The following is a 17,088-nucleotide window of genomic DNA, read 5'->3' on the forward strand; positions in this document are numbered from 1 at the left end:
CCTACCAGGAAATAACCTTTACTTACTGGTTTCTATCATTATTTTGAATATCAAAGCAGCATTAGTTTGCATTGTAAGTGAGCTGGGAATGTATCCTCCCTCCACAGCATAATGACACCTCCGTCTGTCTCCGTGTGTTGTCATCTGCTCTTCACTCTGTCAACAGCTGATGTCTATCAGGCTGATGTCACTCTGGACTATTAGAGCAGCTCACTAGTGAACTCTATTAACTATTTAACTATTGACAGATCGTTGGTATCGTTGGTTTGCACAGATGAATCTGTCTGACGGTGCTCCATATCAGTCTGCTCATGAGTACGATAGATTGACTAGGCTTATCAGGCAGAACAATATTCATTGATAAATGCAACCTGTAAAAACACAATGTCAACACCACAGATTATATTCTGGAAAAAGCAAAACACACCATGCTCTTCTTTTCTTTTACTCTAAATGAAACTGAAATTTGAATTGTGCTCACATTTTGTGTGCAAAATGATTAAATGATGGAAACTGTGTCGTGTGAAGATTAAAATGTATATGTGTACATTCAACGTAGGTTTTATTAAAGTGACTGTTGGTCTTTTTCAGGCACTTCAATATTATAAAGTGCTAAGTTGGACCAAACAGAATGGATGTTGATATAAATGCTCATCTGAAACATCTTAAAAAGGTCTATTAAAGTCAGTTTGCTGACATAAGCACTTACTCCCACTAGATGTTACTTTCATTCATGTTATTCAAGCTTCATCTGCAGTTCTCACAGGCTCGAGAGAGAGGGGCTAGTTAGCCTTAGCCTTTTTTTGTGTTGATGAAAAATGAAAATGTCACCTCTCTCATCTCTCAGGTGATTCACAATTCATAGCAACATGAGTCCTTTAACTTCAGCACTTTGTACGTTACCTCGTGATCGAAATCAGCACAAGTCAAAACAAAACCAAAGACGTATTTCAGTGAAAAGCCTGTTGATGCAGCAGACTGCACCTACATTGTTTTGTCTTTTTGTTCATTCTTCTGTGCTTCTAAGACTTAGTCATAGTTGTGTGTTTTCCTGTGATCTCATTTTGTCTGTTCCACCTCAGGTGGGGCGGTGAGTGTCCTAGCCACAAAGGGAGTCATTACCACCATGAAAACTATAATTTGGGGCCCTGTAGGGTGTCATTATAAGGTTTAAAGTGCAGTTTATTGCAGCACAACATAATGTTCTGTCAACACAATAACAACTTCATTTGGTGTTCACTTTAAAAGGTCCTGAACTGCTGAATCAGTGACGTACAGATACTTTTTGCTTTCACTAAAAGATTTGCTTATGTTTCACTCCGATGTAGAAAATGCTTTTAGTCGTGCTGAATAGATAGGTTGATGAATCATTTTATTGTTGCTTATTACCACTGTTTCAGATGATCAAGATCATTTTAACATGTAATTCAGAGTGTTGTTCACGGCATGTTGGGACCTGATGATGAACAATTTTGATCATTAATAAAGTAAATGATTAATGGATAAATCACTATATAATAATTAGTTGTAATCTTATTCAATTTACAGACATTTCTTGTTTCCGATGTCTGCATTAAGCTGTTGCACTCATGTTAAGTGCTAATCTAAAGGACGAATGAAGGGATTTTATCTTTAAAAGCATATAATTAAGCATTGATTAAAGCTCCCATGTTTTTTCTCCATCTCCTCCTCTGTTAGGTGTTGTGAGTGCAGTGCCTCGCTGTCCCACTGGTATTATGAAAAAGAGGGACGGCTCTTCTGCAAGAAGGACTACTGGGCCAAATTCGGGGAGCTGTGCCATGGCTGCAACGATCCGATCACCACCGGCCTTATCATGGTAAGAGGATCCATCTGCTGTCTCTCATCTCTCCTCACCTCCCTGCACCTTTGTTTGCAGAAAAAAACTCAAATTACAGATTGGAGCAGTGTCACTGACAGCACACACATACATGCAGGACACATGCACACGCCTCAGCCCATACATTTACGGTGTGTGCAAACATAAATATATGCACACAGGATCCGTGCCAGACCTGTAACTGACCCTGATGCCTTTGTCAGTTTGTCAGATTGTCTTACAGACCACCAGTGAAAGTCGGGTTGTTGTGACACAGGAGAGCAGAGATGTTCAGGTGCATTAATGCGGTCACAGCATCGGAAAGCAGATAAACAGACTGCTTCTGCTGATAAGCGGTGCTGCTTTATAGGACATACAAGAAACAAGCATTAAAGGAGAGTCGTGACTATTTGTTGTTTAGTGATGGAATCACTCACATTAAAAGCTGAAAGAAACTGATCAATAATATGTTGGTGTAACTAATTATTTTGTCTTACTATGTCTTAATGCCCTGGTGATTTATCTGCCCCTGTTGGTCATTTCTGGCTTCAGCATCCAATTTGTGGGGATGTCATGGTTTATGGTCGGAGTATTAACCCCAAAGCTGTGCATCTGTTTCTGCCTGCTCAACCTTCTGTTTCACACTAATGAAAGGTAGTTTTAGTGGCTTTAGTTTGCAAAGGTGCACACACAAACTAAAATAACAAAACAGACCTATTTTCTTTCCACAATTCAGCACATCTGTTATTTCTTTTTCTTTTTTCATTAGATGAATTTTTATGTAAGGTAGCATGAGGCTGAAGATTGCAATTGTACAAGAGGAAACACAGAATTCAGTAACAAAGAAATTGTATTTAATGTGGATTTGGTCACATCCTCCGATCTGCTTTTACTCATAATACAACTTTTAAAATGATTAAGGCAGGTTTTAGCAATAATGTGGTCCACATGTCGCTCAGCGTAATCCAGAGATCCAGAGCCTGTAATGTGCTTTGATGTTCAGAGTCATTTATGTCGCCCTGCTTTCAGTAACAGAGAAGAGAAGCTGTATTGTAAAACAACAGAGCGGTTTATGAAGTGCATCTTCCTCCCTGCTCCTTCATCACTGGCACACTTTGGAAGACTAATCCTTGCTGTGTTTACAGCACCCATTGAAGTAAAACTGGAATTATCAGGCACAGCAGCAGAACAGACGATGTAAAAAAAACGATGTCAGCTGTGTGTGGAAACATGTGAGACTCATACTGTGGAAAAGTACCGCCTGTCATCTTTGCATGAAGCTTATATATGACAGCGAAATTATCCACAGAGAACACTTTCTGATGATTTGCATTTTAGAAGGTGCCATTCGCAGCTGACAGCATGAAATGTTCAAGTACGTTTTGAAGTGGGATTTATTTTAAATTATCTCAATTTGTGTTTCAGTTGTACTCTGTGACAAATATTTAGGATTTATACTGTACTATATCTGTACTGTGAAATAATGTAAATGATATTTTTATTGAAGAAAGGTGTGGCTTGAGTGACTGTTTGCTATATCAATAATCTACTGACTGCTGGAGGTCCTCTGATACTGAAAAGTGGTTAAAATATAAAGCTGAGTGCGCATAAACTACCCCTCTGACACTCCGCCTATCGGTCAGATACTGCAGCCAGCAACTTCTGGCAGGTCATGTGTCATTTTCTGTGTGTGTGTGTGTGTGTGTGTGTGTGTTTGTTTGTGTGTGTGCTTTTTATCATTTCCAAAGCCTCCAGACAGCCTGCCCTTTGCGGTGCAATCTCAATAATGAAACATATAGGAGAGTATAAAGTGAATTAAGTAGAGGGATTGCTGCATCCACCTCCGCTCTCGTTTCCTATACTGGTTTATCGCTCTTTTTACAGAGTGCAAAGACACTGATTGAGTGTCTCTGCAGTTACACCTTAGTGCTTTTGAGATCGGTCAGCCAATCAGGCGTTGTTGCCAAGATGGCCAGAGCAATTGTATTACCACACAGACAGACAGACCGAGGTCAACGCCTCACGTCTGCGCCACACCCAAAATGAAGTCTAGTCCCATCCTGCACCTGTCCAGATTAGCAGAGAAACTCGATCCTATTTTATTAAATTCACTGATCTTGCTCCACACTTGAATGAGCTGCAGACTTGGCCGTCACAGTCAGGATGCAGAGATGAGTCAGAGTCTGCAGACAGAAATATTGAATTGATGGTCAGCCAGAGAGCAACAGAGCATGGAACAATCAACCTTTCAAGGTCTATTGCTCTGTATTTTTTTTGACTGATTCAAAGCTCTTGTCATAAAAATAACTTTCTATCATCCTGAGCACCTTTAGGACAACTCATCCATGTTGACTTCAAGTTGAGCTTTACTTCCTGAGGTCATTCTTGGAAACAGAGACTCACAAAACAATCTCCACTCAAGGTCCACTTCATTCCTTGTTCTGGACATTTGGACCATATCACGGTCTTCCTCAGCAAATTAGGTTTGCTCAGTTGTCATGGAAATGTCAGTGCTCAAACTCTCCGTTGTCCTGAGCACTTTGAAAACAAAAACACACTTCATGTTGTTTCAAGAACAAGCCAGTAAGTGGAGCTTGAGTGGTCCAGAATGAAGCTCAAAGTAACTTATTTCATTTCGGTGAATATGAAAGTCATTTTCATTGTTTTCACAGTTAACAAACTGTTCAGTAACCACAGCTGCCCTGTGGATGGGGCCATTGTCCCTAACTCAATATGGTCTCAGAATATTATTGGAAAGAGAATTGAGAGTGTGTGTGTGTGTGTGTGTGTGTGTGTGTGTGTGTGTGTGTGTGTGTGTGTGTGTGTGTGTGTGTGTGTGTGTACTTGCAAACAGGTGTGTGCAGATGTGCAGCTTCTCCTTCTGTCAGCACTTTCAGTCTTCTTGACTTAACTAGTAATAACTCAGTCAGAGGAGGTTATTTACTACCTCCACTGAGATTGATTTATGTGCTCCACACTGAGTTAACTTCTATAATTGAATTCCCTCCCTCGCTCTGTCAGATAAATCTGCAGTCATCCCCTCCATCTCCACATTCAGTATAGAGTGAGTCGCTGTTTCAGGTCGGATGGGAGCGCTGCCAGACATCGACCTGGGCCTGTTGGGGGTTCAGAGCTTGAAAGAAGCTTCTGGTTTCTCACCGTCACTGTTATCTGTGTCACAAAACACTGTCATCCGCCTGCTCTCCGGATTTAAGCTCATATAGATGATCAGTTCATTCAGACCGGAGTGACCAACTAACTTTTTACATCAAATGACTGCGTGAGTTTATGTAGGTGAAGGTGGCATTAAAACGTATCCCTGATGCAGGAACAGGTAGGTTAATTTTGGAGTGGAGGCAGGGAGGGGGAGAGAGAGAGAGAGAGAGTGAGAGAGTGAGAGAGAGAGAGAGAGAGAGAGAGAGAGAGAGAGAGAGAGAGAGAGAGAGAGAGAGAGAGAGAGAGAGAGAGAGAGAGAGAGAGAGAGAGAGAGAGAGAGAGAGAGAGAGAGAGAGAGAGAGAGAGAGAGAGAGAGAGAGAGGTATGAGCTGGTTTGGGAATAATTATGGGAACTGACTGATTGTTGGTATGTGTGAGGAGGACATCTGGAGTGAGTTGTTTCTTACAATAGATTGAGAATGATACATGATAAATATATTTGAAGAGAGATTTTAGATGTGTGTTTTTCGTACAGTTTTAAATACCTTTAAATATCTAACTAACCCTTTATGTGGCAGCCCATCAGATCCTGTTTATTTGACCAAGAGTTTTAGGTGCACAAAAGCTTCTGCTGTTTGTTGATGGTTTGGATGGCTTATGTTAAATCTTCGGGACTTTCTTTGTTTCTGTTTTTCTTTCTTTGTTTCGAAAATACAAGAAGTCTCAACAGTTCAAGGTGAAATCTAAGAGTTTCCCCAGAAAGCACAAGAACTCTTGATTCTTTGGGGGGGTTTTTTGGCATCGCGTTACCATTTTCTAACTCCAAATCACATGTTTTAAAAGTTACGTAATGTGCTGTAGATCCCCTATCACCTCTCTGTACTAGTTATTATTTTCTGTTTCAATCTGTTAGATACATTTAAACTAGAGACATTTAAAGGGCCAAGTTAAACAGGGAAATGAAAGCAGAAAGAAAACTTCACTTATTACATGATATTTCCAGTGGAAGACACACAGTTAGTATGTTTTATATCATGTTCTGGTTTTTAATAATTAATGTCAGGCTGTTTAATTGTTAGACTGTTTAATCAATGAAACAATAATGAGAGACGGTAGTTTACGTCACTTCCTTCTTGCTCTAAATTTAACCCTGCCATCATGAGTGGGACAGTATGCTAACATCGCCCTACACATGTGGTTTATTGAGAAGTATATTTCAGGTTGGAACTCAAACCAATGGAAAGTCCCAGATCTGCAATGAAATGTATCAACTCCCACGGGGGGTTAGGGGTGGGATAGCTCAGTTTTTTTTAGGTGTATCTGCCAGTTATTGCAGTAAACACTTAATGAATGTTCTGTTTTTTAAGTGAAGACAAATGTGTTATATAAATGTTGGGAAATAGTATTTGTTAAGATGTTCAGATTGGGGTATTAGTCAACAGAATTGGCAGTTGCTGTCTTCAGTGATACAAAACAGCTCTGTTCTTGTCTAACCACAACACGCTGCCCCAATGTAGAAACTCATTTTGCACAATATTTATGATAAAGGGAAAGTTTTCGTTTCACTTTGACTCCTTGTGGAGGTGAGGTGAGGGTCATATACAGAACAGTGCCCTAACACAGCTGCTGATAAGACATTTTAGCTGGATGGTTGCCTGCTGTGGACTTTATTTATCACTGTTTTTATTTTATTTAAATATTTGATTTAGCATCAACACCTAAAATACCATACACTGGCCGATGATCTTCAGCACATTATTTTTGGAAACTTTTTTTTGCATTTCCCCTTTCCAGTGTGGTACCGTTGACGAAAGCAGCAGCATGTGTAGGCCGACATCCCCCCTTAAGGCACCAATGTGGTCTGGCAAGTTTCGCTTCTGATTTGACTGCCCACAGGTTGAAGTAGACTCAACTTCTTGTTTTAGATTTAGATCTTTATCTAAAGGTATGTTTTTAATCTGCTTCAGACATCATGTTCAGACATTTAACATAATGTCACTACAATTATTCATTGTTGGAGCCAAAACCACAGTTTCAAAGTTAACAAACTGACTCAGTAATATGAGTTTTACAGAAATATGTAGTAACCATTAGTCACTAGAAGGTACTGCTCACATTAGAAAGCTGCTTCAGGAAAACACCTGAGTGAATCTCATTGAGCAAAGTTGCCTTCACTGATAATAAAATTCAACTTTTCATCTGAAAGAAGACGGGGATGTTATTTCTGCCCATATGTATATTTACAAAGGTTTTGCTCGCTGTAATCAAAGATCCCCTCCTATCTATGCTTTGTGATGGGTGATAAAATCCACAATCCTCCTTTTTTTATACAAAAATATATTCCAAAATGTACTTGAATATAATGTAATATGAGGCTTAAATCAAGTGGGTCTATTTCAAAGTTAGCTGTTTTAGCATAAAAATCTTTGTGTTGCTTTGCTGAACTGCAGTGGGAGAAGTTTGGACTTCCTCATTCCAGAAAACAGTTTGACTGGCACTCAATCGAACCACAAAGAGGGACTTTTTCTACTGAAAACACTGATATGACTACCTCAGATGATTGATGGTTATTTTTAGGACGACCTTAAGCCATTTTTTACCCTTATCACTTACATTGAAACTTAATTAGGAAAGAATTTCTTATTGACGAGGATGAACAGGATTAACCTGTTTCAATGTTCATTATGGACACAGACAGACCTAAAAGTTTGTTTGTTTGTTAAAAGAACTACTAAAATGTTCAGAGATATCTATATTTGGGTTGCACTGTGTTTCCTTTCATTCCTTTAGATAATTGATCAAATGTAGATGATTGAGGAGACGTTAAAAATCATATGCAGATAAATCTCATTATTGAATAAATTGACAAGATACCATTAGTTGCCCAAGTTGTTCACGTTGATTTTGAAGAAAAGTTCAAATTCAAGCTTTTTGGTTTTTCTTGTGAGGCAACAAATCCAAGTAAAACAGTTTATTTTGTTCTGACTGTAAATTCAATGTTTTAACATCTTAGACTGTAAGAGAACATACGAAATAAGCATGAAATTGCAAATGGCATTAACATTTCAAAGACTAAATGATTAATTGAGAAAGTAATTACCAGCAAGTTAGTTACAGCCCTACTTATCCATCCTACACATGAACTTTATTTATTTGCACATAAAGAAACATGCAGGAAGTTACAGAACATCACACATTGATGATGTATGTGTGAGGCGGGGGGTTTTATTGAAGTGTAGGATGTAAAAAAAAAACAATATCTAAATAGTCAGAAAATGTGTTGACTTTGAGGCTTAGTATCTTTATATTAGACTCTAGTAGTAGAGAAATTAAAAAAGAAACCTGATACATAGCCTATTTTAAGACTAATGTGCAATTTTAGTGTATAATTGTGTATTAAAACAATCAAAATTATATCATAACCAACAGCTGAACTCTGCAGGTAGCTTTTTAGGCAGTCTGATTATTCAACGTTGTATCATCTGTATGTTGATCTAATAAACAGACATTTCCTCTCTGTTTCTCTGGAACAGTTTCCCATTCAACTCCCATAACTCCCACAGTAACTTAATCATGTTTTCTCTACCAGCCATCTCTCCCTGCTGTCTCTACAGTGCATCAACATAATAACCAACAGGCAGTGCAGAGAGTGCATCTGACTGTCTATTATTATCTGCCCACTCAAGAGCCTGTAGTGAGGGGAGGGATCGACAATGACATGCAGGACATATTCGAAGCGTTGGAAAAAAGTGGGACGACAAGGACAAGTACAGAGACGCCTAGTTGACATGAGAGTGACGCAGCAGCAAAAACAAACCTGGGAAGAGAGATTGTGTGAGGCCTGACAGGAGAGAGTAGGGACAGAGCCACACAAGGACATCACATGATTTACTTTTAGTGCCATGTTACTTCAACCTGTACTCCACAGAAAGATAATGTAACATGCTAACATTAGGCCTGTCCGACATGTGACTCAGGTCTAAGGGTGTCGCTGTTGAAAAGTGGACATTCAGGGTGTTTTTTTACTTTCATCATTCATTTTAATCAGTCAGTCAATCAATCAAACTTTATTTGTATAACACTTTGCATACACCGTGATGCAACACAGAGTGCTTTACATATTCAAAACAAACGAACAAAACAACGAAAAGAAGTCATCAATCAAAGGAACTCTGTAATGAGGAAATACCAGAGTTAGGATTAAAATTGAAAAAATAAATAAATCAAAAACATTAAATAAAGAGCTAATAAAATAATAAGAGATAAGGTAAGAATAGAATTAGTAGTAAAACAGGCTGAAATAGAAAATTAAGGCAGAATAAATGAATATTATTATTATAAGTTATTTTTTTTAAGTAATGAAAGTAAGAAAACACTTTTAAATCTGCAAATAATACTATTTTAATATTTTGGAAACCTTACATATGGTATTTATGTATAAAATAAACAACAATGGTCCCAACACTGAGCCCTGGGGAACACCACAATTAACCTTCAGTGGTTGTGAGTTACGCTTATTTTGATACCTATTCTTCAAATGAACCTAAAGAGTTTCTACCCCTCTAATTCCATATCGTTGTGATTTCTTCAATAATAGGTCATGGTCAACTGTATCAAATGCATTTTTGAGATTCAGGAATACTTCCACTTTTCTTTGTTTTCTATTCCAGATGGTATTTACGCCACAATGTCCAGAGTGAAAACAAAGTTATTAAATCTAAACCTTTATTGCTGCTCACACAGTATATTATGTTTTGTGATAAAACATAAAACATAGGCTAGATAAAAAAAAGAATATTCTTTCCAGCTTTTTAGAGAACTTTGAAAATAAAGAAATAGGTCTGTAGTTAGAGAGTACATGTCTGTCTCAGCCTTACATAAAAGTATGACAATTTTCATTTTGCTTGAAAATACACCAGTGATTTCACCACACACTCAATACTATTGTGTCTGTATTTAAAAAACAACACATCTAGTTTAGTAAATAAGCAGCAAAATTACTTTTTGATAAAGTTTTTTATCAAGTCATTCCTCAAAAATGTCAAACACTGGCTGGTTCAACCCTATCAAATTTAAAGATTTGCTGCTTTTGAATGTTTTATTTTTGTATTTCTCATGATGACATCATTGTAACTCAAATTTTTTTTAAGTTGGTGTGTCATTTAGACAAATATGATCATGAAGTCAACGCCTTGAACATGTAATGGGAATTTTCCCACTATTCTGACATTTAGTAATGAAATAATGAAAGTTATCATTATAATGTCATCAGTGGGACAGAAACACATATCCTATAAGTGTACTTTACTCTGTTTTCTCTTTAAAGCATATTTTTGCTTGACACAGTGCTATCATAGCTTTACTATAAAAATAAATAAAACTGAATGTATGACATCAACAAAATAACAAATGTACTGTAAAATTAATTGTAAGCGTCAGTTTCTTGTTTCAAAAATGAGATTGCAGGATAGAAGTGAAGGTGGGGTGAAGAATTTGCTGAAGACACCAGGGGGTAGAGTAAGTGGGGAGAGAGGGGGGGCTGAACCAGCAAGCAGGCGCGTGTGCAAGAGTGGGCGGGTTCAAACAGGAAACGATGAGGTCATAGCAAAAGTGAGAGAAGAGAGAGGCAGGGTGTGTGGAGGTGGGGGAAGCGGGGGGGGGGGGGAGTAGAGCGAGGAGGGCTGACATTGATTCAGAGATGAGCTCAGCTGCAAAGGCGTGGGCTGCTCCCTCCCTCTCTCTCTTCCCTCCCTCCCTCCCTCCTCTGGCAGCTCTGTCTCTCTCTACCCGGTTTGGCCGATGCCAGTGTTTTGTTGTGACAGCAGGGGAATCGCCTGCCTCAGTAGAATGAACTAGAAAACAGCGGAGAGAGAAGCCGGCTCTCGCTGACATGGTGGGAGACTTGTTTTTCTGGAGCTTCTGCTGTCTCAGGCTGTGGAAAAGGGACAAGAAGGTGAGCCTGTTCACTGCTGTGGGTTACTGTGGGTGTCTTATGGGTGATAGTCAGTCAGTCATCCGTAAGCCGGCAAGAAGGCAAGGAGGCAGGGGCGCAGACAGTCTCAAGTGGTTGCTGCTTCTGCTGCTGCTTGCTGCATGGACTCTTTCCATCTTTCATCTCTCTTTTAAAATTGGATCTGAAGAATGATACTGTACGCCGCTGTGTTTTGTGTGTCATGTTAAACTGGGTCAGCGTATTGCTTTCTAATTACAGATCTGCTCCTCTTTTTTTTTTCTTTTTTTTTTTGATGATGAGGCGCGCCGGTTTCTTCTTATCTTTTCTTTTTTTTCCATGTCATGAAAAACTGATGAGCCATTGCATGCGTGCTATTTTTAGAGCATTCTTCTTAAGATAAAAGTAGGTTTCTTCCGGCTGCATACTTGCAATTGTCATGTCTAATATCCATGTCATTGCACAGTGTTATTTTTATTTCTACCACCTACTGTTCACGCAGGCCTCACTTGAAACAGTTTCCTCATCATGTATCTTCAGATAGAAAGGAAGAAGCTGAATGCATGAACAGCATTTCTAAAAAGCAGAGGCCTGTGTTATACTGTGGTACTGTACTGTTTGTGGCAGAAGGGGGTTTCCATTCAGAGAGCATCAATGTGGTCTTCTGTCTTCTCTCTCAGGCTTTCAGTGTAATTGTATTTGCTGTAATCATGTAGCTCTACTGTAGCTTGAAAGTCAATGAAGTGGATCACACCTTCCTTTGCTTTTACTTCTACTCAAACTGCATTGATTTTTCTGTGGTGTGGCACATCTTGATCACATTTATTTCAGCTTTGTGAAATCTTTTTTTTTTTTGGAATTTGACCCAGTTGTTGTAGCTCTCACTTTGGGGAGTATCAGGAACCTAATGCACGTGCTGTTTTTTTTACTATTGCTTCAAAACATCCAGCATGAGGTCATTTTATAAACACGTTTCTTCACCTGTGTGTTGATTCTGTGAGATCAGTCACATATGGACTCTGTTTTTGAGTTTAGACAATGAAGGAGACTCATAGTGTAGACTATTACATCAAACAGGAGGTTAAGCAGAGACAGATCTCTATAATTTGCTGAGGCCATTCAGAAGCACCTTTCTGCATTGTTGATATGAAGTCATTCCTCCACATTTAGCCAGAGCTGAGTGAAGTCACAGGGTCTGAGTGAGTGGTATTTAAGACATAAAGAGATAAGTAAGCATATAGAGGTTCATGATTAGGTCCTTAGGTGTATAAATACACACAGACATTTTTATCCTCATTCATACGTAATGCATAGTGCGGCATATTACAGCTAACCCACAAGAGCTGATAAGTAGGCCTAGTTAACCTTCTGAAAGACAGTATAGATAAAAAAAAATAAAAGGATAATCTCAAGAATTTACCTCCTCCTCTTCTTCCAGAGGTGACAGATGCCACTAATAGTTTCTGTCTTTCTTTTTATTAGTAGGCAGTTGGTATTTACTGCTCTGATTGCTCTTGCTTTATTTATTACTAATTCTTGACATGCACCTACACATTTCACATATCTTATTACACAATATAATCAACAACACAAATGGGAAATGATGTGAGGAAATTGGAAAATGTCGAGGGGGGAAAAAAATGGGAAATGAGTAGAAAATGATTAATATTGTGTGGGCAAAATAGGAACTAAATTATTCATTATTCAAATTAAAACCTTTAAAAAATTATAAGAGCAAATTAAAATTAGAAGTTTAAATTTTCCTTTTGAGTTATCACTTAACCCATGAGTGTTTGTCACTTCCACAGTTTTCAACTCAAATCATTAACATTTGACTTTAGTTGTAAACTAATTACTAGGTCCAGATAAGTGATCACCCAGACCACTCAGGAAACGTCAACACAGGTGATTGATAGCCTGAAGATGTCAAAGAGGCCCTGACTTACTAACAACATGTTCCTAGCTGTTTAGTGTCGCCAAGAGTATTAGACCCTAATAAATTCCTCCAAATAGCTTGAAAGTGTCTGTTCACATTCCACAGTTAACTTAACATCACACTTATAAATAATTTAAAAACAAATAAAGGGTCCGAACACACCAAGCAGGCATCCAGCACCGTTAGCTTAATTTATTCTTTGTTGGATCGGGCATGTTAAATGTCAAAGGTCTGTGTGCCTGTTCAGCCTGATCAATCAGTGATTTAAATCAATCAGAGCAGTTTCTCTTTACTTTTTCAACTAACAGACAACAGCAGTTCAAAGTTTAACAATCCCGCCATCACTGTTGTCACCATCCAGACTAAAGATTAAGACATAAGGGGTTCTCTACCCGCTGGTCAAGAGTATGGAAACAAAGAAAACGCACTGACATAATGTTTATTTTTATCATTTTATTTAAGCTTTGCTATTCATGGTCTTACCTCTTCAGGAGTCGTTTGCATCAGCTCTTAGGTTCAAACTTTTGCCAACACGAGTGTTTACTTACTAGAGAGTTACTCATGACCCAATTGAGACTGGTTGCACCACAAAATACAGTTCTTATGTAGAGGTTAGTTGTTACGAGATGTTTACACCCAGCCACAACCCAACTACTGCATAGCTAACTTGACCAAGTGACGAAACAGAGTACAACTAACTCTGAAATACACATTTTTCTCCATGTATACATATAAAACTTACGTAATACCTACATCTGGATACAAACGTTAAGTTTAACATAATTTGGCCCCATTATATTTTTGGCAGATATTTAAAATGCTACTTCCTGTTAGCAGAGTTTTCTGTTGGATGTTACTATAGACGTCTCCTAGCAACACATTACTGAAGTTTTTACTAGAGGACACATTTATTAGGTTTTAATGGTGTAACTCAATTTAGTAAATTAGTAATTTAAAAGTAGTTATCTACAGCAACTAAGAACTTAGGAAGAATTATACACACAAATTTAGTAATTTACAAGTAGCCTATAAAAAAAAAACACCTTGCATATACTAGCTACGAGGGCTGATGAGTAGTAGAATAGTGAACTTTACTTTAAGGTTTCACAAACACAAAAGGTTGGGGGTTGTCTCTTCTTGAACTACATTTTTATCAGTTACCTCATAAACAGGAGGCATTTTACTCCCTCACATAAGTCAAGGTAAATATGTGCCCCAGAGCCCCGTCTCCAGTGGCAACAGAGCATTTTGCCGCAACTTCACCCTGTTACTCCTCCACCCACGATCGACCTGCTCACCCTTCCCCCTCGGAGAGCTACACGGTATGGTTTGTTGTCACTGGAAGACGCCACGAGACTACATGACCGGCTAACACGCGGTCACAAACTCAAAGAGCATGATGAGCTAATACAGAGAAATACACACACACACACAGCCGCTGAGAAGATAAAAAAAACGAGGAACCAGTGGTGTGTTAATACATGTGATGTTTCTTGAATCTGTTACTCAGGCAGTCACATGGTTTAATACAACAATGAATGACGATGTATTTAGAAATTGGACAACACTTCCCTCTTTTCTCCCTGTATTTCTTTTAGCTGCTACTATCTGCCTTTGTATCTACACTACAGGGTGGATGCCTGTCCTGGATGTGAGGATAGCAGCTGCTGCCTGTCTGATGTGGTTTTATAGAGGGTGTGTGTGTGTGTGTGTGTGTGTGTGTGATGCCTGCATGGCAAGCAAATGGCAGCCACAGTGTCAGGTTGTGTAGAGCCACACACCCTTTTCATCTCCGTCCAGCTGTCCCCGCTTCCTGTCTTTTCCCATTTGTAGGGCGACACCTAAGCCAAAACAAATCTACTAAATCCATGATAACAGTTGTATTTAATTTTAAATGAGATATTTCAGTCCCTCAATAATCCTATATCTCACTTCAGTCAAGTCCTTAGATTGTCTTCACTCACCTCCCTTTCTTATTTTTGTAATGTGATGCGCTTACGTTCACTATTTCTCCTGCCAATGTCTTTCAATTGTTGTTTATTTCTCCTTTTTATGAGGCTTCATGGAGGACAAATAAATAAATTAAGACGGTCCAATAAGGCCCACAGCTGCCTTGTTCCCTAGTCCATTATAAAGCCATTATATCTCTGTTTCCGCCTCTCGTTCTCTCCCAGTCTCTCTGCAACAAAAACTAAACAACATGTGCAGCCGAAGTTGACTTTTCTGTGTCTTTTATCTTTTATTTGTTGTCTCTCTCTCAAAAAAAAAAGAAAAGCAAATTAAAATGGGGAAAATAGAGCAGATACAAATAAGTCAGGATCTAGCCAAGTGATGGTATTTCGCTGGAAGGAGCTGCTCAGATGAATTACTTAAAAAAGCCGTTAATTAATTACACTGCTTGTACGGTGTCTTCCTCTTTGCAGCTTGAGGGCCCTTGTCTGCATGTGTTTATCTGTTTGTGTGCGTTCGTGGTTTCAGTGCTGCTCTCCCAGGAGGGTGGGGTGGCAGACATATGGCTATAGACAATGATTTTATTGATTCTTTGATCTGCACATTTTCTGCCTTTTTGTCTCTGTTTGCCCATTTTGTGTCAGTTTTATTGACGAGTTAAGAGTAATGTTTCTCTTTCAGGGCGAGTAGTTGTTCTGATTTAGTCTTCCATGACTGCAACTCACATCTGAGGCCAAGTCTGCATCCATGGGTCCATATAATGCTTTTTAGTGATGCTGGTTTGATATTAGCTTTTTTACAAATAAAAATTAGTCAAACTTTTATAATCCAGAGCATTTCTTTAAATCACATATTATAATATTTTTAAAGATGTAATATGCAAATATTTACCTTAATGGGACTAAACACTACAAAATTTCCAATTTCTTTGTTTTTTACTGTCTAGTCAATTAATTATTCTTTGTTCAGCAGTCCTTCATACAGTGCCCCTCCTTAGTCTTGATATACTGAATTAGAATTGCAGATCGCTGCAGTTGAAAAGTGCTGTGACAGGGCCCACTCCCTCCAACATTTTCTGCCACTCAAGCCCAAAGTGAAACCACAAGCCCAGCCTCTGGGGAGCAAACAGCTCTGATGGACCCGACCTTTAGTGTTAAGCGTTGTAGCTCATGTTTAATCATACTGTAGCAGTCGTTAGGTATTTGAGTGGGTGGGCCGTTTGCATCGACCAGCGCAAAATTACCTGAAGGTGTTAAAAGGGGTCGATATTGATATGCGTAGGTGTTAATCGATTTCACAAGAAGCAAGGACACCGAGAGTTAATGAGCAGCAGTAAAAGTGGGAGGATTATAGAATATATGATGCACAGTCAGTGTTTTCATTCTTATGGATTTATTTTTATTATTTTAACAGCCTTGGTCTGAAGAGACCTGAGCTCAAGTCTCCAGCGGGAGCAGCATCCCCAGATCTGCCAGGCGGCCTGATTAATCTGGTCATTGCCTGTTCTGTTTGTTTTGTTTTTTTGGCTGTAACTCAATTCCCCCTCTTGTTTGCAAAACTGCCCTAAGCTCTGGAGGAGATCTGGCAGAAGCAAACCCAATTTCCCAGATTGTACTGTCAGTGACCAGACCTCGCCCTACTTCTCAGTCCAGTTAATAAAGCCTCATGTTGCTTGTTCCTCCGGTCTCGTCACAAAACTGCTGTAAATACCCTGGAGTGTTTTCTTTGTACAGAACATTATTAATCATTCATTTATTATTTATTCATGTTGTTTACATGTAAGTTTTATGGTGCAAAAAGCAGAATGTTGATTTAATTGTGTCGTTGTTTTTTTGTCTGGCAGGTCGCAGGGGAACAGAAATATCACCCAGAATGCTTCACCTGCCTGAACTGCAGGGCATTCATCGGTGATGGAGACACATACGCTCTGGTGGAGAGATCCAAACTTTACTGGTGAGCCTCAAGCACTCTAATTTTTAAAGAAACATCATAGAAATATCAAAGTCAGTCAAAATCAAATCAGCAACCTCTATATATTGAAATGAGTTCCTGTGTTACCCAACTATTACTTGTTTTAGTTTTCTTTTTTAATTCCCTCTATTTCTGCAAGCCAAACCAATTAAAATCCCTTTTGAAATGCAAATTTATCTGAACTGCAGTTTTACCACAAATATCTAAGCTTACAGTGTGATGACAGACAAAACACACATCGAATGCTTTGAAAAGTTACTCAAAGTAGAAGTTATAGTAAATCACTCA

General features: G+C 38.7%; 1 protein-coding gene across 1 annotated transcript in view; it reads left to right on the plus strand.

The window, feature by feature from the left end:
- The window catches only part of limk1a (LIM domain kinase 1a), a 47,888-nt gene that overhangs the window by 22,929 nt on the left and 7,871 nt on the right, over positions 1-17,088 (plus strand). Inside the window, exons 3-4 of the mRNA XM_053320764.1 lie at positions 1,699-1,837; positions 16,673-16,782. Coding sequence (XP_053176739.1) covers positions 1,699-1,837; positions 16,673-16,782 — 249 coding nt within the window. The remainder of the gene's footprint in view (positions 1-1,698; positions 1,838-16,672; positions 16,783-17,088) is intronic.

Source organism: Scomber japonicus, chromosome 6 (assembly GCF_027409825.1).
Source record: "Scomber japonicus isolate fScoJap1 chromosome 6, fScoJap1.pri, whole genome shotgun sequence".
Lineage (NCBI taxonomy): Eukaryota > Metazoa > Chordata > Actinopteri > Scombriformes > Scombridae > Scomber > Scomber japonicus.